The 23,484-nt window shown below is 44.9% G+C and overlaps 1 protein-coding gene across 3 annotated transcripts in view; it reads right to left on the bottom strand.

Moving 5' to 3' along the window:
- LOC147440963 (LRR receptor kinase SERK2-like) overlaps positions 1-23,484 on the bottom strand; it is a 122,199-nt gene that overhangs the window by 87,994 nt on the left and 10,721 nt on the right. For all 3 annotated transcript variants that reach the window (XM_086482745.1, XM_086482744.1, XM_086482746.1), the window contains 8 exons: positions 6,854-6,925; positions 5,333-5,404; positions 5,159-5,230; positions 4,981-5,046; positions 4,751-4,807; positions 4,192-4,298; positions 3,877-3,951; positions 3,624-3,782 (listed from right to left, as the gene is read on the bottom strand). In XM_086482745.1, the coding sequence (XP_086338871.1) occupies positions 3,624-3,782; positions 3,877-3,951; positions 4,192-4,298; positions 4,751-4,807; positions 4,981-5,046; positions 5,159-5,230; positions 5,333-5,404; positions 6,854-6,925 (680 nt within the window). The remainder of the gene's footprint in view (positions 1-3,623; positions 3,783-3,876; positions 3,952-4,191; positions 4,299-4,750; positions 4,808-4,980; positions 5,047-5,158; positions 5,231-5,332; positions 5,405-6,853; positions 6,926-23,484) is intronic.

Raw genomic sequence — 23,484 nt, 5'->3', positions numbered from 1 at the left:
CTCCTGCTCAAACCAACTCGACGCAACTCTGTAAAGATCCATCTGGTCGAAGGTTGCCAAGGGCCTCCTGACTGAGGCACCCTGGCACGAAGCCTCTGCAACAAGAACTCCTTCCAGGGCTCCTCGCCTGGAAGAAGTCCTCTGACGACGAACTTCCCAAGAAGGGCTCTGCTCTGCTGTGCTGGATCAATGATCCCAAGCCCTCCCTGAGAACAAGGAAGTGTGATGACAGACCAAGCCACCTTGGCTCGGGCAATCTGAGTGTCGTGACTTGACAAAAGGAAGTTCCTGATCAGCCTCTGTACCTGGCTGATGCAAGAACTCGAGAAGATCCAGCAAGAAGTGATGTACCACATAGTCGCCAACAACACCTGGTTGGCAACTACTACTCTACCAGCCAGCGAAAGTCGGGCTGAGCTCCAATGTAACAGCTTTCTCCTGATGGACAGGAGAAGAGGAGCAATCTGCTGCTCGGGGGACAAATCCAAACCAACCTGACAACCCAAGTACCGAACTGCAGTCCCTGGAGGAATCCACCTGAAACCCTCTCTTGGCATCCAATCTGGCACAGGAGCACTACCAACCGAGAAAGCCACTGTCTTTCTCCAGTTGATCAGTGCGCCCGATGCACAGTAGAAGGTCTCCAAAGCCTGCCCACATCTGTGTAAATTGGCCTCCTGGCCCTCTAAGTACAAGGCTGAGTCGTCGGCAAACTCAGCGTCCAGAAGCTCATCTCCCCGTAGAGGGAGTGCTAAGCCCCTCAAACCAACCTGCTGTGACACCAAAAATCTGCTCATCGCCTCCGCATAGAACAGAAAGAGAAAGGGGGCAAGAGGACAACCCTGTCTGACCGATCGTGTGAGCATGAAGCGCTCACCTCTACCTCTTGCCAAAAGCACCTGACTGTGAGCCTGTCTGTACAAAGCTGACACCCCTCTGATCCAAGCCTCTGAGAAGCCCATCCTGCGTAGCGTGCCCTCTAGAAAGTCCCAGTCGACTCTGTCGTATGCCTTCTCAAAATCGAGAAGAAGAATCACAAGGTCCTCCCCACGGAGCCGTGCAAGGGCAGAAGCCTCCCAAAAAGTGAAGATGTTGTCAAGGATACTGCGTTCCTTGACAAAACCTGTCTGAGTCCCATGTATAAGGCTCTCCAAAAGTGGCTGAATCCTCAAACTCAGAGCCTTGGCAAGAATTTTGTAGGCTGAGTTGAGAATGGTGATGGGGCGCCACTGTCGAATCTCATCCAAGGAGCCACCCTCCTTTGGAATGAGGTAAATCAGGCCCTCACTCATGCTATCCGGCATAACTCCTGTGTGCAGAATGTACTGAAAGGCACTACAAAGATCTGGGCCAAGCAGGCGACACCTCACCAATTGCGAATATTGCCACCTGCCTTCAAGGTGCACGCATTGGAAACTGCATATGGAAATAGGCCTTTACTTTTGCATCTAATGACACTTGTCTAAAATTTCCTTCTGTTGTCTCTGTCGAACAAACACAAACACTTAGAGATATCACTTCGCAAAGCTATCCATGCATATATATCTTCTTACCATACTACCAAGATGATCCTTATGAGCTCTTTGCCCATGGCACTACTTGATAGCGACACTACCCGACTCTGGGTACAAATGAGAATGATTGCACATGCATCGGAGCCTTCTTGGTCTGAAGTAGTTTCTTCCTCCTAGCTGCTAGCTATGCCGAGAAGGTGGTTTTGAGGGGGCTCACAAAAAGCACGCATCAGATGCCACTTCTAGTACAAGTCTCTCCTTTTGCATCAATCACCAGTGGGCTGACCAGTTTTGACAATGGCCGACGGTGGGATTTCTTTGGCTGCAGCTTCTCGTGATTCCTCGGCGATCCATCTTCTGACCTTGAGGCATTTTGTTTTCAAATACACATTCTCTTTCTAGGCACCGAGGCTTTGGATACCGCGGTAAGCTTTTCCTTCCCGTTGTGTGGAAGGGATCACACATAGTGGACTTTGTACACAGTCCTTGACTGCCTTCAGGTCCAAGCATTAGAGTTCTCAAACCACACACGGGACCTGGGGGTGACAGATTTGATACAGACACTTTGGCCGCTAGCCAAGTTCAATGTGACACCACCGGATGCAACTAGATGTAGGCACATTGTGGTTCACTTCTTTGCCAACACTCAAAGTACCCCTTGCTATGTATTTGTACATGAGGATTTATGGACAGAGGATGTAGCCCTACAGACTGCACGCTCTGCTTGGGCTTGAGTGGGAGAGCCACTACAAGCACGCCTATCTTAGGGTCGCTCGGATGCGGATTACCCCTCCAAGCCGGCCTCGAAGATAGGGAGATTGGCTGTTGTTGCAGCATCGGTCTTTTCTCACTGATCCCATGAGAATTGTCTCATGAAATGTGCAGGGTTTAAGTGGACCCCCGAGCTTCAAAGATGCCTTGTGGGTGGTATAATTGATATACTTGTGCTTCAGGAGCATCATCTTTGTGAGAGCCGCATTCGGTATTGTGGTCAGATTCTGCGTGGCCGCTATGAGTCTTTTTGGTCAGCTGCTTTTGGGCTTGGAGGCATCCAGGAGGTGTACGTATGACTATTGCAGACTCATGGCAGCAGGCCATTGTGGGCAGAGGTATGATTGTGCCAGGTAGGGCCCAGTGGGTTTACTATGCAAGTTCACGGTAGCCTCATGGGCTTCCTGAACATCTATGTGCCCAACCATGCAAGTGCACGAGCTGAGTTTTGGTTACACATCCCTCCGCCACGGGGGGGGGGGGGGGGGGGGGGGACGCTTACGTAACGTACAGTGCAGATGAACCATACCGAGGGGATCAGTACGTACGTACTGATGCAACCTTATCATGATCTGACTTGCTAGAGATGTACTTTGCAACATGAGTCCTTAAGACACTGGTTTTGGGTTTGTTCATATGCTCAGCCAGTGTGGAGAGCTGTTTGTTGTTTGCTAATCAGAGCTGGAGTTCATGATGGAGTTGTGACGTGGGGGGCACTTGCATGGATTTTGCAATTTTTGGGTCACACACTCTTTTTTACGGCTCTCCAACAGATCTGGCCCTCATGCTTACGTCATTGGGATATAGATTGTTCACTCTACAAATAGTTCCAGATACTGTTCATTAATCAGTTGTGGAAGGCTCATTAAGCTCACATTTTGGGCTCATAGTCTTCCGCGACATCAACCACTTTAACAGCTATTTGGACAGAGCTGTTGCGTACTCTTTGCAACCAATGGGATACTTCAGCAACTAGGGCAGCAGAGAGGCGTACATGTTCTTTTCTCGCGAGATGGGTAAGATCTTTAGTTCTTTTCAGTCCGGACCATGGACACATTACATGGCATCACACACCTCCCAAGTGGTTCATTTTGCATTCTTCATACATGCCACCTTGATGTACACATAGTACTCCCTTAGTAACCCCCGTCTTGAGGTGATGGGCCTTTGAGCATCCCCTTGTACACAGTTTACAGCCATTTTTTGTGCCACAGAGAGAGAGAGAGAGAGAGAGAGAGAGAGGGAGGTGGGGGGGGGGGGATTAATTGGGGGTTTTGGTTGTGTTTATCAAGCATATGCATAGGATCCCATAGCATGCATTTTTCAACCATAACTCACCAGAAGCATAACCTAGATATCGTTGTTTAACTGGTTTCCTATAGCGCCTGTACACGTAAAATAAGGAGGCTAGCACTAGCAGAAGACCTCCAACTCCAACAATAGAGCCAATTAATTTACCCCTGTTTGATCCACCACCTGTTGACCCTCCAATGTCTCCTGAAATAAAGACCATGTATCAGGTTGTTTCTCAAAACGCTTCGGGTGGTAATGCACTTGACAAGTCCAAACGAGTCCAAAATGCTTTATCAACCTGTTGTGGAGAGCGTGCATACACATGTGTTGGCATCTTCTAAAGACTGAGAGCTTGGGCAACGGGGACAGGCTCCTGCAACGTGTCAACCAGAAGAATGAGTACTCATGTGATGCAAGCTCATAATTATGGCATTCATAACATGCAAACAGGATATTACCTAACGAGCTTGCCATTCACACATAAAGAAAAATACTAATGATACTCAATTAACATAATTAAGCCCATTTTCCATCTGAGAAATAGCCATTAGGTAAAGGATTAAAAGAGGAGCCACAATCAAGGTAATTTTGTTGGCATCTAATGAGAACTAACCATTAGGTAAAGAATTAAAAAATGAGCCACAATCAAAGTAATCTTGTTGGCATCTAATCTTTTCGTTGTTATTGATAGGATCAAAGCAGTTTCCTGAAGTATTCAACCTGTAAAGACAATCAGGAGATGGCCCTTGAAATTAGAATCCATGCCAGAGAAACGTACAACAATCAGACGATGAGCTTAAAAGAGCTGTAAAAGGTCAACAAAATAAGACCAGATACCATAAATATAAAAGAAAGGGATACTATAAGCAGAAAACTACAGTTTCTTAAAAATCCATTCAATCTTATGTTGCTTTGGGCCTGCTAGAACCCGTCATTTATCAATGTTTCTGTATACGGTGCTCTAAGTGTGTAAGGGTCTAAGAGAAATGTACATGGAAGTAAAGTGTCCTCGTCAAGTGCGATATTTAAATCTTTGCCACACATGAATGTGCATGACAGAGAACAGTGATATACAGACTCCAAGTTCATGAAAATTAAAAATCTAAAATTTTTCTTGACTTGATCAACTTAACTACTAATTGGCCTTATGATTAATAGCAAGTTACCCTTACACGAGGTTTGCCGGTCCTGTTGGAGTAGCACCTGAGAAATAGTTGCATGTAATGGACCTGCAAAATTGATATTACAGAATATGGGCAATACAAATTAGATCCAGATTAGTCAACCATCTTTATTAGCAGATAACATAGATGTAAAGCCACACACACTCTTTCATATAACTATAGCACAAAGGAACTCATGACCATGCTTTGTGTACCAGAAAAATGTAGGGTAAACCTACATAATTTTTACACTTGCATTTGAAAAGTTTGGTACAGAACCGTAAAAGAGGTTGTAGTCCAGACTCCTATTCCATTACAAAAAGAGATATAAATGTTTATCTCCAGATTCGAACTGGCCAAAAACGTGAATAGAGTCCAGAATTCAAAGAGTCTTCAACATGTATATCGAAGCCTTACACGTTATAGAGGTTGGGAAGTGAAGGTAACCACTCAGGAAGATACTTGGTCAGGCGGTTCCTGTGCAGCCACCTGAATTTTACAGAACCATAAACTTAGCTAGTGGTAAGATTAGATGATTACTGAACCAATTACAATGAAAGCATATAGGGTTAAAAGAAAGAAAATGCATACAAAACTGAAAGTTGTGTCATATTCTTCCAAGAGTCTGGCACAATTCCTGTAAGGCTGTTTCCATACAAAGATCTGACCAGCATAAAATAAAGTCCAAACAGATGAATGATCAGATTAAACAGAGTACAACTTGAACCCAGTACAGGTGAAACACGTATAATACACTCAGAAATAACCTAAAAGGCATTCAAGTAATGCAACAATAAGCTACGCAAGTGAAGAAAGTTTAAAGTTGCTGATTGCCCTAGCCAGATTCTTAAATTGTTCCTACCAAAGAGCTCTTAGAACAAAGAAGGATCAAGTGATCAGAAATTTACTAGAAATTGCCACTAAGAAGTAACACCTAGAAGGGCTATAAGGAGAAATGCTAGTTTCCATGAGTGTTCATGTATGTACACCTAACATGTTGGAAACTGTGTGATTGCCAGAATGTGCTACTTACGTTGCATTTCATGATTGTATGAATTTGGCCCTTTAGTATTGTCCATCAGGTCGCTTTAGCCACTTTATGCCTAGTTGACCATTATTTAGATCAATTTTAGAGGGCACCCAGTTTCTGTCTAGCCAGCCTCTTTTAGTGGCCAGCACCCTCATGTTCCACGGATCAGAGTATGGAAAATACTCATAATTCAAATTATAATCATTTGGAAACGTTGGATATTCAACAGTATGATAAAGGATATCATACTTCACCTGCAAGTTTTTTGATAGCACTATCTGTAGCAGTCAGTATTGAAGGGTACATTGAAAAGTGCACCCTTTTGATCTCGGTGCTCTATAATGTGATTAAATAGCCAGTTGGCCCCACGCTTCTGCAAGAGGCTACACCACATTTCAGCTTTGAAGAAAGGTACAATCTGCTAACTAGTAATAGTAACTACACTCAGCACTGTGCATCCTATAATCTGAAGGTTAACTTAAAGTTGAGTAGGGTTCATCCTTTTCCCTACATCCATACACTTAAGCATAAGGGTATGACAAAGTATGGAAAAAGCTAAGGCACAGATCTAGGTCTCACAGTTCATATAAAAGAAAACCCCGAGCCTCATCTTGTATCAGACCTCATTTTTGGCTCTTTTCAGTTGTGGCTCTAGAGTTTCCTCACTCTCATCAATTTCCCCTTTGTGTTTGTCATCTTATCTTTGAGCTCCTTTCTCCTCTCCTGCACAACAGGTCATAACATAGGATCACCACCTAAAAGTGCTGCATGATCCAAAAAAAAGGCATCTATACTCCGGTGCCTGCATAATTGTAGGTCACTTGGCAAGGAATCTCAAGCAGCAGAAGTACTATCATTAGTAGCACTAGTTAATGGTGGCTAGCTCTTGGGTTTCTGAGTGAAAATACTGCTTCGCATGGCTGCCTCTTTAAATTTTGCACGAATAATGCCCAAAAACTATTTTCTTGACAGATTGCCAAATAATTAAAATGGCCTGCACTCTCAAAAGGAATGGATTGCACCAACAAACAAAAAACCAAAAAAAAAAAGTTAAGGTGACATGGGCTATGAAGGTTACTTACATATTCCTCATTTTCTTGCATTTTCCCAGCTCTGGGGGAAGCCCACCGTATAGATTGCATTCATGAAAATTTCTGCAGAGGTCAATTGTAATGTCAAATTTATAAAAAGAAGAATAACAGGTTTAAGTATTGCACGTGCACATATATTTACACCACTTATTTGGTGTCAAGCCTAAATCTCATCAAATCACCTCTCAATGCATAGAAAGCACACATATGTTAAGACACCCTAATTCACAAAACATTGGAGGAACAAAACAGTTTGCACCATTGCCGATTAGAAGGAATAGTACCCTGGGTCCCTGACCTTTGTACTGGAGAAGAGAGATCACTAAGGTAGAAAGGGACGGGACATCTGACATTGAGAGAGAGAGAGAGAAATGAAATGAAATGAAATGAAATGAAATGTTATATTAACGTCTTCAAAAGGCCATAATGACCTATGAGACCCGAAAGTTACAAAGTGGTGGATCTGATACAAAGTCAGAGTAACAAAATAACCTAACAACATTACAAAACAAAGATATCTACTATGGGGGCCTAAGCTGGTTGATGTGAGCCAAGCATAAAACTAAGCGGGAAAATTTGGGTGGCTTGTTGGGATGGCTGAATCACAAGAGATCTAGCATCGGTTGTTGGCGAATCTCATCAATTTCCTCCATGGTTAGTAGTCTGACCGGGCGTCGTGCATGCCTGGCCAGAGAGAGAGAGAGAGAGAGAGAGAGAGAGAGAGAGAAATGTTATGAAATGAAATGTTATATTAACGTCTTCAAAAGGCCAACATGACCTATGAGACCAAAAAGTTACAATTGGTGAATCTGATACCATGTCTGAGTACAGAAATTACAAAGAACTAACACTAAACACTAGGGAGAAAGGAAATGTGGCGGGGGGGGGGGGGAGGGTTTGTGGGTTCAAATGAAATCTCTCCTCGATCGCTGTCGGATCTCATCGACCGAGAAAGTGGGAAGCAAGTCATTGTTATCTTGTATGTAGATGACTTAATTATCATAGGTGATCATAAAGATCTCATTCAACAAACCAAAAAGAGTTTGAGCTTCGAGTTTCAAATAACATACTTGGGAATTTTACATTATGGCTCGGAGATTGAGGAAAAGTTACCCAGAATGGGAACGGGGAACGGGAACGGGGGTGTCCGGAACGCCCCCCCCCCCCCCCCCCCCATCAAAAAGAAAAGCAGAACGGGAACGGGGGCCAGAACAGTAAGCTTAAAATATACTTAAATTAGGTTGGATTTAACATATATGTTAGTAGAGAGCCATACACACCCATTAGTCCAAGCAGAATCCTATTTAGGCATGCTTTGCAATGATTCTTCAATCTTAAGGCTTACACGGCGACACGCAATTGCGCACTACACACAACACATAAATTGGGATCATCCTTTACAAAAGCATCTTGATTCTTTATAGAAAGAACATCAACTCAAAGTTGAATAGAGTCCAGACTCCACACAAAAGCTTGGAGCAAAATGATGATAGATTATAAAGATGGCTTACAAGGCCAGCCAAGGCGCTACAAAAACTTAAAAGACATGTAGAGGCTAGAGACGTAAGTGCTAAATAACTGTTAACACATGTTAGAGTCACTAGGTGACATGTCAAGACTCAATCACTCATGCGGTAGTGCAATAAGGGGACAAAGCCGGCGGCCACAAAGAAAACAAATATCAAAAACCAATGAGCAATGAGTCATGACTCATGCCTGATGTTCACATCTGGGTAGGGACAGAAGAGCATCCCACCTCCCAATCTGTAGTGGAGTCCTGGACGTCGTGAATATCATCCCAATCCGCCTGCATAGGCTCATCCTCATGCGTAGATCCTCTTGCCTTTCCAAGCACCTCTGCCTCTGCCTCCATCCCCCACTGTAGAAAAGGATCTGTCACTTTGGATGCTGACTTGCAAAGCATTCTTAAGTTTGCAATGACAAAAACAAGGTCATTTGCTTTCTCCACTCCAAGTCGGTTTCTCTTTCTAGATGCAATGTGGCTATATACACTCCATAATTTCTCCAAGCAAGAGGAGCTAAACCGCTTGACTAAGAATGCGGACGGCAAGTCGCTGAAGTCGGGACTATCTGAATCATTTTCTTGCCACCACAAGACGGAGGAAATCTTGATGCAATCAATTTGGGCATCGGCTGTCCCAAATGATCCTCGCATATCCCTATAAAATGCAAGTTGATCCTTGATTTTGCGATGCATATCACGATCAGGGTAAAGATTCTTCAAGACGGTGTCCCAATGTGTGTTCACCTCCGAATCATGCTCCTACCCTACACCCTGGAACTCTAGGTCCAACACAAAAGATGCACCATGAAGAGATGAACTATAGGCATTCCACCTGCTACAGCAAAGGTCTTTGATTTCTTCAAGCCTATCTCGGTCCTTCTCAAGATCTTCAAGCACCTCGACCATGCGATCCAGTACTTCATAGACCTTGCCAATGCAAGGTTGCATACCATCCATCACTCTAAACAAGTGGATCACTCGTTTCACCGTTTAGTCAATAGTCGTTAGAGACTCCCAGAACTCAGGATCCTCTACCTTCCCTGTACAAATGATCCCTGCGGCTATACTTGCATGGAAAGTCTCAGCAAACTCTGTGCTGATGAAGAGCTGTCGCACTGCACTTTGACACTCTACAAAGCGGCTTACCATTAGATAGTTGTAGGCGAAGCGGGTCTCACAATACTTTAGAAGCACTTTGCCCCCTGACCGCTTCAAGAACTCGGCTCGAAGTATATTGTGGTTGTTGATGAAAGCAACCACCTTGGACACGGATGCAATGAGAGGCTCTATCCAAGGTAGTTTGCCGAAATCCTTCAAGAGGTTGTTAAGGCAATGCGCCATGCAAAAGGACATCGTGATGTGAGGATAAGCGCCTTCCAAAATAGCTTCGGCTGCCCTATTTGATGCCTCCCCATCGGTGACTAGACCTATCACAAGGTCCAACCCAATGGTCTCTACGGCGCAAGCCCACTCACCCGCAAGGACATCTGGTGATTTTCCCGTCTCCGTGGCGTCATGGGAGTGGGAAAAATACATCTCCCCTTTGGAATAGGCAACAATTGCATGGATGGACCTCCTCCTAGTGTCGCTCCATCCATCCGCAATGAGGGTCACACCATACTTCGTTCATTGACTCTTCGTGTTGAGGGTTGCCATCTCCACAACAGCCTTCTCTCTATCGAGTAGAGTAGTACGGAGGGCCTCAGAATAGGGTGGCACATAGCGTGTCCCATACTCTCCAATCCTCGTGCACATGGTCTTGAAGTACTCCAACCTACACAATGCACACAAGAGGTATTAGGATTTACTATTTAAATGAGAATGAGAATCGAGATGATTGATTGTGAGAAAATGATAGTAAGTCTTACCGAGCCTTTATGAAGGGGATGTGATCATGATAGAAAAAGCGGGCAACACTTGCATCCACGTCCTCCTTCCTTTTTGGATCCCAAGTGGTATGTAGGGTGCGTTGGTGAGATTTGGGAGTGGAGACTGGAGTAGTATTAGGCATAGTTACCCGGAACGGGAACGGGAGGGTCGGGAACACGGAGGAGGAGGGGGGGCCAAAACGGGAATGGGGCTGGAACGGTCCACCTAAAGTAAGGATTGAATTACCTCCATTCAGCTTAGTCTCAAATAAACTCCTAAACAACCCCAAAACTGTCCCCTAACCTGCCCTCAAATTGCACCAAATATGTTCCCCGAACAGCCCTAAATCTGCCCCCAAAAGCCCACTTTTTTTTCCCCCAAATGCCTACTTTTGCCCGTTCCGCCCCGAATTTCGCCGTTCCGCCTCATGTTCCGCCCATTCCGGAACACTGTTCCGGTTACACCCCGTTCCGGAACGGCGTCTGTTCCTATCTCCGTTTCGGGAACGAGACTCGTCCGGAACGCCGTTTCAGAACGTTTGGGTTGTGTTACCCCGTTCCCTGTTTTCGGAACGTTTGGGCTGTGTTCCCCCCGTTCCCTGTTACAGTGGTATTAAGCATTGAAAATGTCCATCAAAATGATGTTGCCGCCGTCTCCGTCATTGCCGCATTACTATCAACACCAACCGATGAAGAAGGTGTAGAAGAGGGAAAAACCAAGTCGTTGGGGTCGATTGTGAGACGCTTCGGCCTTGCCGCATCTTTCTCTTCTTTGTTGGCTTTGATGGCGGCATTCTTGGCTTCAAATACCTTCAACAATTGCTCGTTGAACGCCTTGCATATTGCTACTTGTTGTCCCTCTAGCTTAAGGAGGTGAGCACTGACTTTGGTTGTGCCGGATTGTCGTTCAAAGCCACATAGTTTGCACTTCCATGCACGTGCACCATCGGCCTTTCCCAACACTCAAGAATGCACTTCGTCCCACCATGAAGCTTCATCCTTCTTCTTCTTCCCACCTAAGGACACACGTTTACTTGATGCGGAAGCTTGGGCCATGAGACTAGAAAGAGGGAGGGAGCTTGAGAGAGAGAGAGAGAGAGAGAGAGAGAGAGAGAGAGGTTGCGGTGTGTAGCTTGAAACTTGAGCCTTGAGGCTTGAGCACAAGAGGGAGAGAGGAAGTGACTTGAAGCTTGAGGGCTTGACTCTTGAGCCTTGAGGCCCAAGTGGCAAGAGAGAGGGGGAGAGACCGTAGACGAGACTCGACAGAGGGAGAATGAATGGAGAGAGCTCCGAGCTTCAAGCTTGAGCCTTGAAGGCTTGAGGCCCAAGGGATGCGGAGAGACTCGAGAGAGGCTTGAGGGAGAAGCTAGAGCATGTGAGGCTTGAGGCTTGAGCGACGTCGCGGCGAGCCTTGAGGCTTGAGGTTAAGAGCTTGAAGGCTTGAGGGAGGGATGAGCCATTATATAGGATAGCCCCCCTCTCCCTAAAATGTTCAAAAACATTGCCCATGAACAGCTCTATTTTTTTTTTAAACGGTCAAAAAATTCAAATCTGCCGTTCCGGCCAATCCATCGTTCTACGTCCTGAGTGCCTGTTCCAGCCCCGTTCCGACTGACTGTTTCGGTTATGCTTCTGGGTGAAACACCGTTCCGTACCGTACTCGTTTCGAGTGCCTGGCTCGGGTGGGAACACGTTTCGAGAACGGCAAGGGCCCGTTCCGGCCGTTCCCTGTTACTCTGGACTGAGGTTTGGCAATCCACAAAGGGCATCTTCATCTCTCAACAAAAGTATGCAACAAAAATTCTAAAAGCATGCGGGATGATGGACTGTAAACTTATGAGCACTCCAATGGAGGTGAATGTGAAACTCTCCATGGAGGATTCTTCTCCCTTAGCCGACATCAAGAAGTATAGAAAGCTTGTGGGAAGTTTGATTTTCTTGTGTAATAGTAGACCAAACACTTGTTTTGCAGTTGGAGTTTTGGGAGGTTTCCTAGCCAACCTAGAAAATCTCATTGGAAAGCAGGCAAGCGTATTCTAAAGTATATTAAAGGTACTTTGAACAATGGAGTTTCTTATAGCATTTACAAATTATGCTAAGTGGATATTGTGACTCTGATTGGGCAAGCGATTGTGATTCTAGCACATCAGATTCTGTGTGACGCCAAGGGCTAGGTGTAGACCGGCATAGGAGCTGCCTATAAGTAAGAGCAAGAAGGCTGGGTGGATCATGGGTCTCCACATCCTTTGGCCTCTCACTAGCAATAGGAAGAGGATGGGTTTTAGGAGGGCCTCTTTATTTGCCATGAGATTATAAAGGAGATTAACATTTTGACAAATAGATGAATGCCAAGTGTGCAAGAATGATTTTCAGCATGGAATCACCATCAAAGAAGTAAAGAAACAATCTTGTTGGTTTCCCCTCGTTTGCATGTGTTGCTCTTACAAGCACATAAGAGTTGGAGAAACTCACCCGTCTGTGTGCCACCCCAAAAGCCTACCAGTGGGTCACACAACCGGCTGTCTTCTCTTGCACGTCTAGCGCAAAACTATGATGTCCTTCAATGAGGAAAAATTCAGCAATGGTTTTCTCTCATGAGTTTTCCTTCATGCGATCACTTCGGCAACACCTCCTCCAATGTCTTGCTTCCTCGTATATAAGCATGAATGAGAAAGAGAGGTAGCATGTAGAGCTTGGGAGAGAGAGTACATGCATGCTTCTTCACTATGCCTCCAATGAAAAGAGAGGGTCTCATTATATAAGAGTAAGCTCCCCTTTGCCGTTTTTGACATGTGATGTCCTTTTTGGTCATGTGAAAGATAAATTTGTTGTGCTATCCAAGGCGAGCAAACTCGTTGCATCTCATCAAAACAAAAACAAAAAAATCTTTTTTTTTTATCTTTTTGCTCCTAAAGGTTTTTGACTGTCCTAATTCCAAATCCGGTGATTGTTTTCTCAAATTCTGAATGGAAAGCTGAGAACTAAGCTGCACAATGGAAATATTCAAATAACTAAAAAGTTAGTGCAATAGTGATATTTCAACATAAGCAATACTTGATCTTTGCAAAATATGAATCGACATATCAGTAAACAGTATTCATGCATTCACTCGCTACTCTTACGCATGAATGCCTAAATGCTCGAGCATTTCCAAATCAGCACACAATGCAACTCATCAAACACATTCTTATTGTGTATCCCAAAGGTGTGATCCATCCATTCCATACACTTTGTATCCTTGTATATTCTGTTTTGTGACGGTAAGAGGATATAGTCCGTCATACCTTACAAGCATGTCTACTCATACTTCCCTATTATCGGATGAAGCATATCACATGACCATTTTCATACTCCTCACTTAGGGATAGAAGCATGTCCAAATAATTGTGGTTCCATAAACATGTCCATTTATGTAAACTTAGCAATATAAGACAGCATCTCCTAATTATCTTCCATATTCCTTTAATACATAGTTTACCATACACAAAGGCTGGTGACAAATAGGATCGCACTAGGCATTCACTTGAGATGCATAACTTTAATACCCTCTTTGCTGCTCATAGTGGACATATGAAGGAAGACAAGGTCAATGTACAAGCTATCATAGACACCCGAGTTGAAACAACAATGGATTGTCTATAGCACATCCATAGTGTTTCATGTACTTCATGTTGGTTCCTTGCCAAGTGCAATGTGCTTTGAACTCCGACACGGGTGTAAATGAAACTCAATATACAAGTCCAAATTGCCCCTCTCGGCCATGTCTCTCTGCTTGAAGCATGTTGTGGCACCTACCAATGAATCAAAAAGCTAGAGCTAATGCCCCTGTAGTTTACACCACACCAATAGACTCAATTGAGTCCTTCGTAGAATCGCTTTCATTGTTGTCTTCATCAAGCTTGCCTTTGCCTTTGGGCCATGCTTTCCATAGTTGTAACAACCGCTTCGTGACTTCTTTTTAGTTTATGATGCAGCATATGCCTATTCATCACTTTTCGAAACTCGAACCTTGCCTTGGGAGACTAAGACGATAATGTAGCCAAAGTGTGTCGGCTCTAGAAGGTGGCATGGGCAGATGTATGCAGGCTGACAGAAGCATGACAAAGGGCTAGAGCAGCTAGGAAAATCATGGGATGGCACGTAGCAGCGGAATTGTATGCATGATCCGGCTTATAGGCCAAGGAAGGCTCCATAATGGGCTAATTCGGGTAGCAGGTGAAAGAGATACAAAGTGCAGCTTCTGGGTCCAGGAATGAAGAGCTTGAAGTGCTGAAAGAGCAGGTCCAGGCGGCTCATCAAACCGAGCTACAGAGCCCAAGTTATTGAAGGTTGAAGTTTTAGTGGTTTGCAGATTCTTGCCGAACAGGGTAGCCGGAGACAGGTAATCCAAGTGGAAATCGAGGTATAGATGTGTAGAGCTCAATTCATGAAGCCTACCTGTCTTTTCAGATTGCGAATCGGAGCCATGGTTTGCAAGATATGATCAATTGAAGTTTTTCCAGGGGCCGGGTCTGAGCCCACTTGGCCGCATTGGAGAATGTGCCATCTGGCATCTTTTGGGCCTCGCAAGTTCTCGATGATAATGTACACCATGTGGAGTTAGCACGAAGTCACGGCACGTGATTCCAAGCCTCGAGCACAGAGTTATGGTATGGCCAAGCCTGAGCAGTTAAGAGTGAAATATTTACAGATGGTTTTTTAGGTTTTTTACGGCCTCGGTTTGGGGGCTCGGAGAATTGTGAAGGGCGGCAAGGAAGGGTGAATCCGGAGTCAGGCAAGTGAGTTCGCGACCGGGCTTTACGGCTTGGCAGTCCAACATTGGAGCAGAGAATGGGAGTATGGAGAAGAGGGTCAAAAAATTGAGTTTTTAAGAGGCTGCTTTGGAGAATTTTGGAGGGCCCCAAGGGCTACTGTGCTTGACAGGATGCCACGTGGCATGAGTGATTACCCCACATGCGTAGATTCAGGCAGCGGGGTCGCGCTATATAGGGTAGAGCGTGGCTCCCCCATTGGTATGCAAGAGACGTGAGGAGAGCTCCTTGAGCCCATGGCGATGGCGTGTGGGTGCGAGCGCTGCGCAAGGCGCACGGGGGCGTTTGTCGACGGTTTTGGGCCGGTTGAGGCGGTGCAGAGACGGTGCCGCCCACATGAGGGTGATGATGAAGTGGCATAGCACGCCCACTTAGGGCCAGGTTCACATGCGCCAATATTTTTGAGGAGACATCGCTATTGCTCAAGGAGGGGAGGGGTCTCGCTGCAGAGAGGTGAGCCAACAAGGACAGTTAAAGGGAGAGGCCAAGGACGTCCAAAGATAAAGTCAAGCCAAGGCAAGAGAGGAGAATTCAAAGGCCCAAGGGAAAATCCGGGCGGCCAAATGGAAGGGACAAAGAACCAAGGTGTACATCATGCAAATATTTCCAAAATTGAAAGATGGCTAGTGTTGGCAATGCAAACAAATTCTAAAAGAAGCTCTAAGTGAAGGCCCACGGGAGGAGAAACTCATCCATTTTTTCTTTTTTGAACCTCCTAGAGACACCCCTATAAAAGGATGTAAATGCGAAAACTTGAGGGCTTTTTTGCCTGAGTGTGTGATTGGAAGTTTGGAGCTTGTGTGGTGCCAAGCTTGCCATTGAAGCTGCATACTTGATTGTACTACTCCCCTATGCAATAATACCACTTATTTGCCCCTATCCCCTGTGTTGCTTCTCCCTATTCCCCTCCTTTTCTCTCGCTCTTCGTGTATTGGCCATTGCTTGCACAGGGTTTGCCTGCAGCTTGAAAGGTGCTACCAAGAGGGCAGAATAGGAGTGTTTTGTGAGTCGGAAAGGGTGAGTTGAGCAGTGTGGGTGCATTTGTGTTGCAAGGTGTTTTTTTGCAAGTTGTAAGGTAGTTGTTCTGTGTTCTAAAGTGGAGTTGTCAATGCAAATTAGCCAATTTGAAGGTGTTATTTGAGAGGTTAGGGGTGTTGTGGAATCCTTGGGCTATAGAGAGGTAGATATTTTGTGTGTTGGGTGTGTTCCCTATTCCCCCTCTCCATCTTCTGGTGCTCCCACTGAGGAGCTGCCGATTGCTCGTCGGTGTTGATCAAAGACGGTTAGTTCCATCAAGGAGAGATGGCAACACATAGTTGTAGACCAGTTTTTGTCGGACAAGGAGATCCGGAAGAGTGGTGACCGATTTTGAGTTGTATATGCTGTCATTGCATATGTCGAATGAAGATAGCAAGATGCAAACGATCCCGTTCTTGATGCGGGGAAAAGCAAAGACATGGTTCTATGCGTTGGAGGGAGAGCCAAGAATTATGTGGCCGGCGTTGCGGGCCCGTTTTCTGCAAGATTTTCGAAAAGAGGTATCTCCTATCGACTTGGATGCAAGGTTGAAAAATTTGAAGCAAGACATGAATGAGGAATTTAGCTTCTTCCTCGCCCGCTTCGAAGAGTGTTGGAGGGACTTTGCAGTGGCCATGCAGTTGGTCAATGGTGGTGAGTACTTTGAATTGGAAAAGTTTATGTCTTGTTTACATCCCAAAGTTCGTGAAAAGGTGGATTTCGAGGGCCCGGAGAATTACAATGGGGTTGTTGCTATTGCGCGGTCTAAAAGCCATAAAATAAAGAAGAAGATTGAGCAAGGTGCATTGGGATATGAGGCGATGGTTCCCAATCCGACTTCGAATCCGAGAGAAGAAGTTCAAACGGAGAATCAGCCCAATCGAGAGGTAGCAACCGTTCCTCAACAATGGGTACGTACAGTTCAAGATTTGTATGAGCAAATGCAAGAGTTGCGTTTAAGTGTTATGGACAGAGGTCAAGCAAGGACAGGAAGAGGCAGAGCTAGGCTATGAGGGATATTGGCATTAAAGCTGTTGTCAGGTCCAATGTGCGAATGAGGATGGCTAATCATGCCAAAGCTCGTTGTTTAGGAGTGGCACAAGATGTGAAGGTAAAGGTTATGGGAATTGAATGCTTAATTGATTTTTTTGTCATGAAAGCAGGAGAGAATGCTTATCCAATTATATTGGGAGGCCATGGCTGTTGGCAATTGGAGCCAAGCAAGATTGGGGAACTGGGGTGTTTACCTTGCCAGATCGGAAAAATAGAGGACAATTGTGTTGGATCTAAAGACCAAGGAAAGTCATTTTCATCCCTCAGCAAGTGGAGATAATCGGGATTTAAGTACCAGTTATGAGTACGAAACGGAGTCTACTTAGGATGAAGGGTTGACCAGTGTCGAAGAGGAAGAGAGTGATGAGGATTTATTGAAGCTGGATACAGATTTGTTCGGAGTCACAGTAGACTCTACCACTGCAAGGAGAGGTATGCAAGTTCCTGTTTGCAGTCTGCAAGCTAAAGAGGTGGAAGATATGCTAGGTTCAGATTTAACAAAGCAAGAGAAGGAAGGCTATATGGACCTATGTGCATCCTACCCTGACTTATTTGCAACGGAGTATAAGGATCTGAGGGGAGATAAAGGAGTGGAGCATCAGATTCTGCTTAAAGAAGGATACAAGCCAAAAGCACAAAAGCTCAAAAGGTTGGGAGATATTCAAAAGGAAGCTCTATGGTAGGAGATCAACAAGTTGCTCGAGGCAGGTATTATATATCCAGTAAAGGAGTCTGAGTGGGTTTCTCCTGTTGTCATTACCCCGAAGAAAAAAGGAAAATGGCGAGTATGTGTAGATTATAAGCCTTTGAATGTTGCAACCAAGCGGAATCATTACCCTTTTCCATTTCAAGATGAGATTTTAAACCAAGTTGCCGGACATGAATGCTATTCCGTTATGGATGGGTTTTCAGGGTATTTTCAGATCGGTATTGCTTTGGAGGACCAGTTAAAGACTACCTTCATTTCTCCATGGGGTTGCTTTGCCTACCGCAAGATGCCTTTTGGATTGGTGAATGCGTATGCGACTTTTCAAGATTGGATGAACAAGGTGTTCGGGCAATACTTGGGTAAGTTCATCAGAGTGTTTATGGATGATATTGGTTGCTATAGTTCCAGGGCAGAACATTTCTCCATGGGGTTGCTTTGTCTACCACAAGATGCCTTTTGGATTGGTGAATGCATATGCGACTTTTCAAGATTGGATGAACAAGGTGTTCGGGCCATACTTGGGTAAGTTCATCAGAGTGTTTATGGATGATATTGGTTGCTATAGTTCCAGGGCAGAACATTTGTCCAAGTTAAGGCTGTGTTTTCAAAGGCTAGATGAAGAAGGAGGTCAATTGAATCCAAAGAAGTGCAAGCTAGCACAACCAAGGGTTCAGTTGCTGGGTCATGTGGTATCACAGAATGGAATTGAAGCAGACCCAGAGAAGGTGAAAGCATTGGTTCTTATGGAGCCTCCAACCAGTGCAACGAAATTGGCGTAATTCGTGCATAAGTTAAGGTATTTATCCCGTTTTTTTTGGATGTTATCTCAATATGTCTACCCTCTTCAAAAAAGGGCTCTCAACAGGCGCATGGATTTCAGTGGGATGAGGAAGCTCAAGAGGCCTTTGATAAAGTAAAAGGTATTCTATGTCAGTTACCTACAGTATGTCCTCCTAATCATGAGGATGATTTTTATATTGCTATGACGGTGGGAACGGTGGCTATCGGAGCAGTATTGCTACAAAAGGTAGGAAGGAGTTATAAGCCTATTTATTTCGAAAGCAGGGTCATTAGTCCGAGTGAAGCTACTTATACGGAGGCAGAACAGTGGGTGATGGCTTTGGTCTTTGCCTGCAGAAAGTTCAAAGTATATTTGGTCGTTCGGAAGTTTTATGTATTGACTGCTAACAATCTTTTGCCTGAAGTGGTGCTACACTTGAAGCCAGGGAAGCGAATCATGAAGTGGGTAATCGAGCTTCAAGAGTTTGAGTTTGAGTTCAAAGTGGATCACACTCGGCGGTCTCATTTGGCGGATATCCTAGTCAACAAGGAGGTTGAGTTACCAATTTATCCAAGGGTGGTACGAGAGGAGGATAAGGAGGAACCTGACTTGGAAGGGGCCTTGAAACCGGCCTGTTCAATCCAAAAAGGGGGGTAGACTTTACTTCAAACCTTGATTTAGCTTTCACCCATTAGTCGTCTATTTTACCTGCGCTATAGTGACACAAGAGAGGGGAATGGGATACAGATGCTAGAATGCACCTGTATGAGAAGACCGACACCAGATTGGCCCCTAACTTAGGCGCCCCTTTCGGTATTTCTTTATTGTTTAAAAGAGGGAATATACGCTGTGGTTCTTTCCAAGCTGCCCCGTACAACCTTGGCTGAATTTTGAATGTTCTGGCTTGATTTCGGCAACATAACTGTACTAGAACCCTTCACAGTCAGTATTCCCACGCATTGGCCGACTTCCCCGATGCATACGGGCACTTTGCAAAACCTGGCGAGAATCTGCAGCACGCTGAATTCTCTGTTTTCAGCCCTGAAAATGCGCCAGATCACCTGTACAACGGTCCCCTTGCGTCCCCGAACCTCCTGGGGGTATTAGGGTCCGTTTAGGGCCAAAACCCTAAACCTGCAAAACTACACAACAGGCTGTAATTTACTGTTTCGGGCTCCGTTTCGCGTGCCGGTCGCATCCATAGCAAGTCCTCGAGCTCCCGCACCTGTAGGGCTACTTGCCCTTTGAATCGGACGAGATTTCTGGCGTGAAACCTCTCCGAATTCACCTGTACCTGCGGGGGGATTAGCCGCTAGCTAATCCAGTACCTGTGCAAGAGGCTCTTGCCTCGGCAATCGCACATGAACCCACACAACTATACATTGGTCAAATGAAGAGCCCACTAGTGGGGCATAACATACTGCCAAAGGGGAGAGAGAGGGCAGTGCGTAGCGTGCAGGGCATCACTCCTGGCACCGCACTGTACATAGGAGGGAAAGCAAGCACTCCATAGCTCTTAACCTGTGACAATTTCTAAAAATGAGCCTCTCCCAGCTTAAAATTCAGCGCCACTTCTTGTTGCATGAGGCAAGTGCACCAGAAGGTGCCACTTGGCACATTTATAAGCATTTTCCCGTTTCGAGGTTGCCGCCTAAAAATCTCCCAGCCGGTTGCCCACTTGACTTCACGGCAGAGTAAGAAAATGTTCCCCTTGTCATTCCGGAGGTAATGACGTCAACACATTTTCAGGTCCCAAAATAGCAGTTCCCTAATTTTTAGGAGATGCTGCCATTGTATCTTTCTAGGTCATCCGACCCTCTTTGTACACTGCGGCCACATCCAGAACTGAAATGTAGCCTCTGTAGCAAAGGATTCCACTTTGGCTAGTCAATGACCCCACTTTGGCTAACCATAGTCCTTGTCCAACCTTAGTGCTCTCTTGCCCTCGGGCCTGGACTCCCTCTGGACAGTTCCACACTAGCTATGCAATGCAGGGCAGTTAGATTTCCCGAGGGGTGTTTCCAAAAAGTGAAAGTAAATAGATAATAAGAAAGAAATCAACAAAAAGGATAGATAGTAGTCACACGCTGGTGACGTACCCCCCCTCTTGAAATCTCAAACGTCCTCGTTTGCATCTATGTCGTACATGCTTACTGTCAACACTGATGTATTCAACACCTGTCGACACATATACGACACATACATGCTCATTGTCAACCCTGGTGTATTCGACACCTCGTCGACTCATGTATTGCCTGCGTGTGAACCCTGTCCCAATGACATAGTGGTAGCTTCACACTCTGCCATTGCTTTGAGTCACTAACTTTCCAATGACAAAATGGTAGCTGCACATTTTGCCACTGTCTTATAGTACACATTGGATCCCGTAACACTTTCGTGCATACCCAAACCGACAGTTTAAGAATGCAGTTACACATGTACTCTTTAATAGAAGCAATTACTGTATCCTTGACAAACTGACAAGAAATACTCACTTCTATAGCACTAACCAAACTTTTGGACATTCCATAAGAGCAATTGCCAAACTGACAATCTGTACAGCTCTAACATTCATGTAACAGGTATTTCATTTGAGCTCACTTTAAATACCATGTACATCATTTGTTTCAGAAGCCATTGTCACACTGACAATCCATATAGCTTTGAAACTCAAGGGGTCAAGGTAGGTTGCAAACCGAAGGCTTCCAGGTAAAGTGATAACACAGTTGGTGACTCTGCAAGTTCACCTTCTTCCATCCACTTAGCATCCATTGGTGGATAGTTTCTGAACTTTACCAAGTAACGCCTAGCAACCTTGCCTTTCACTTTCCTTTCTTTGTGTGCCAAAATCTGTTCAGGGACCAAGATCTCGTCAAGTTCCTCGACTTCCGGCTGATCTTCAGCTGGCATATCTTCTGGCACATCACCCACATAGGGTCTGAGAAGACTCACATGAAACGCATTGTGAATCTTCCAACTGTCAGGCAATTTCAGCCTATATGCAACATCACTGATTATGTCGCATACTTGAAAAGGCCCATAGTAACGCATGCTGAGCTTTGGAAACAGTCTTTCCTTGCCCTTCATCTTCTTTAACCTTGCCTTTTCAAAGCGTAAAAGCACCCAATCACCAAGTGAATATACCACTTCATGACGGTGACGATCAGCTGCTTTCTTTTGCTTTGCCTAAGTCCTTTCTAAGGCCACTTTGACCTTCTTATACATTTCATCCATGTCCTGAACATACTTATCTGCTTCAAATATCTTGTCCTTTGTATGCAGTATGGGAGGAACTTTCTTGCCACCTTCAACTATCTCAAAAGGTGCCTTGCCAGTTGATGAATGCACTGTATTATTGTATGCATACTCCACCAATGGCAAATACTGCTCCCACTTTCCTTTATGCTCTGACACATAACACTTCAGCAGATCTAGGACAGTAGAATTTGCCTCTTCTGACTGCCCATCTGTTTGAGGATGAAATGACGAAGAGAATTTGAGCGTGGTGCCCATATTCTCAAACAAGCCTCTCCAGAACAAACTTGTTATGCGTGGATCACGGTCGCTAACAATCGACTGTGGCATGCCATGATACTCGAAAATATTGCTCATAAACAAGCGTGCCATCTGATCTGGCTTTATCTTCTTCCTGACAGGAATAAAATGAGCCTGTTTGCTGAATCTGCAAATAATGGTCCAAATACCATCGTTTCCTGTCTGCGTTCTCGGAAGATCAAAGATAAAATCCATAGCAATACTTTCCCATGGTTTATCTGGAATAGGTAGTGGTTGCAATAACCCTGGTGCCTTTTGCCTGTCAAACTTGACCTTTTGGCATATTAGGCATTCTCGCACAAAGGCATCCACATCCCTTCTCAATGTAGGCCAATAGAAGAATGTCTCAACCGCTTTAACTGTAGCATCGATACCACGATGCCCTGCATATGGTGGGACATGACTCTCTTCCATAACTTTGCGTCGCAATGGCTTTGTGACACACAATCTGCTATGCATCATCATGAACCCGTCTTTAAGAAGATAGTGTTCATGACGTTGTCCATCCATTAGCTGCTCGAAGACCCTTGCAAAATCTTCATCATTTGCATACTGTTCTCTCATATCATCAAGTTCATGATGATAAGGAATTGACACAGCTGAAATTTGTGGCTTCCTTGACAAGGCATCAGCCACAACGTTCTTCTTGCCTTCCACATGCACAATCTGAAAATGGAACATGGACAAGATATTTGCCCATCGCATATGCTTCTCAGATAACTTTGTTTGTGTCAAGAAGTATCGCAAGGTCTGATGGTCAGTTTGGACAACGAAATCTGCACCTAGCAGGTAGTGTTTCCAACTTAAGAGCGCATGAATCACAGCCAGTAACTCTTTCTCATAGACCTGCATGGTCATCTCTGGCCCTTGCAAAATTCTGCTCTCATAGGCTACTACCCTGCCATCTTGCATTAGCACTGCACCAATGCTACTACCGCAGGCGTCACACTGGACCACAAATGACTTCCTAAGATCTGGCAACACAATGACTGGATCTGAAGTCATCTTTTCCTTTAAGAGATTAAAAGCTGAAATCTCTTTCTGTGTCCATCTAAAGGTGACTGCCTTCTTTTCAAGAGCATGTAAAGGTGAAGCAATCTCAGCGAAATTTCGGATAAACCTTTTGTAATAGGAGCATAGTCCCAAAAAGCTTCGGACATCATGCACCGTCTTCAAATTTGGCCATGACTTGATCGCTTCAACTTTTGCAGGATCCATTCTGACACCATCCTTTGAGACAATGTGTCCCAGAAAGTGAATCTCTTCCAGAAAAAACTCACTTTTCTTTGCATTGATGAGCAAC

The sequence above is a fragment of the Adiantum capillus-veneris genome, chromosome 15 (genome assembly GCF_014529385.1).
Source record: "Adiantum capillus-veneris isolate H3 chromosome 15, ASM1452938v2, whole genome shotgun sequence".
Taxonomy (NCBI): Eukaryota; Viridiplantae; Streptophyta; class Polypodiopsida; order Polypodiales; family Pteridaceae; genus Adiantum; species Adiantum capillus-veneris.
The sequence above is the reverse complement of the archived record's forward strand: the minus strand, read 5'-3'. Positions and strand labels throughout refer to the sequence as shown.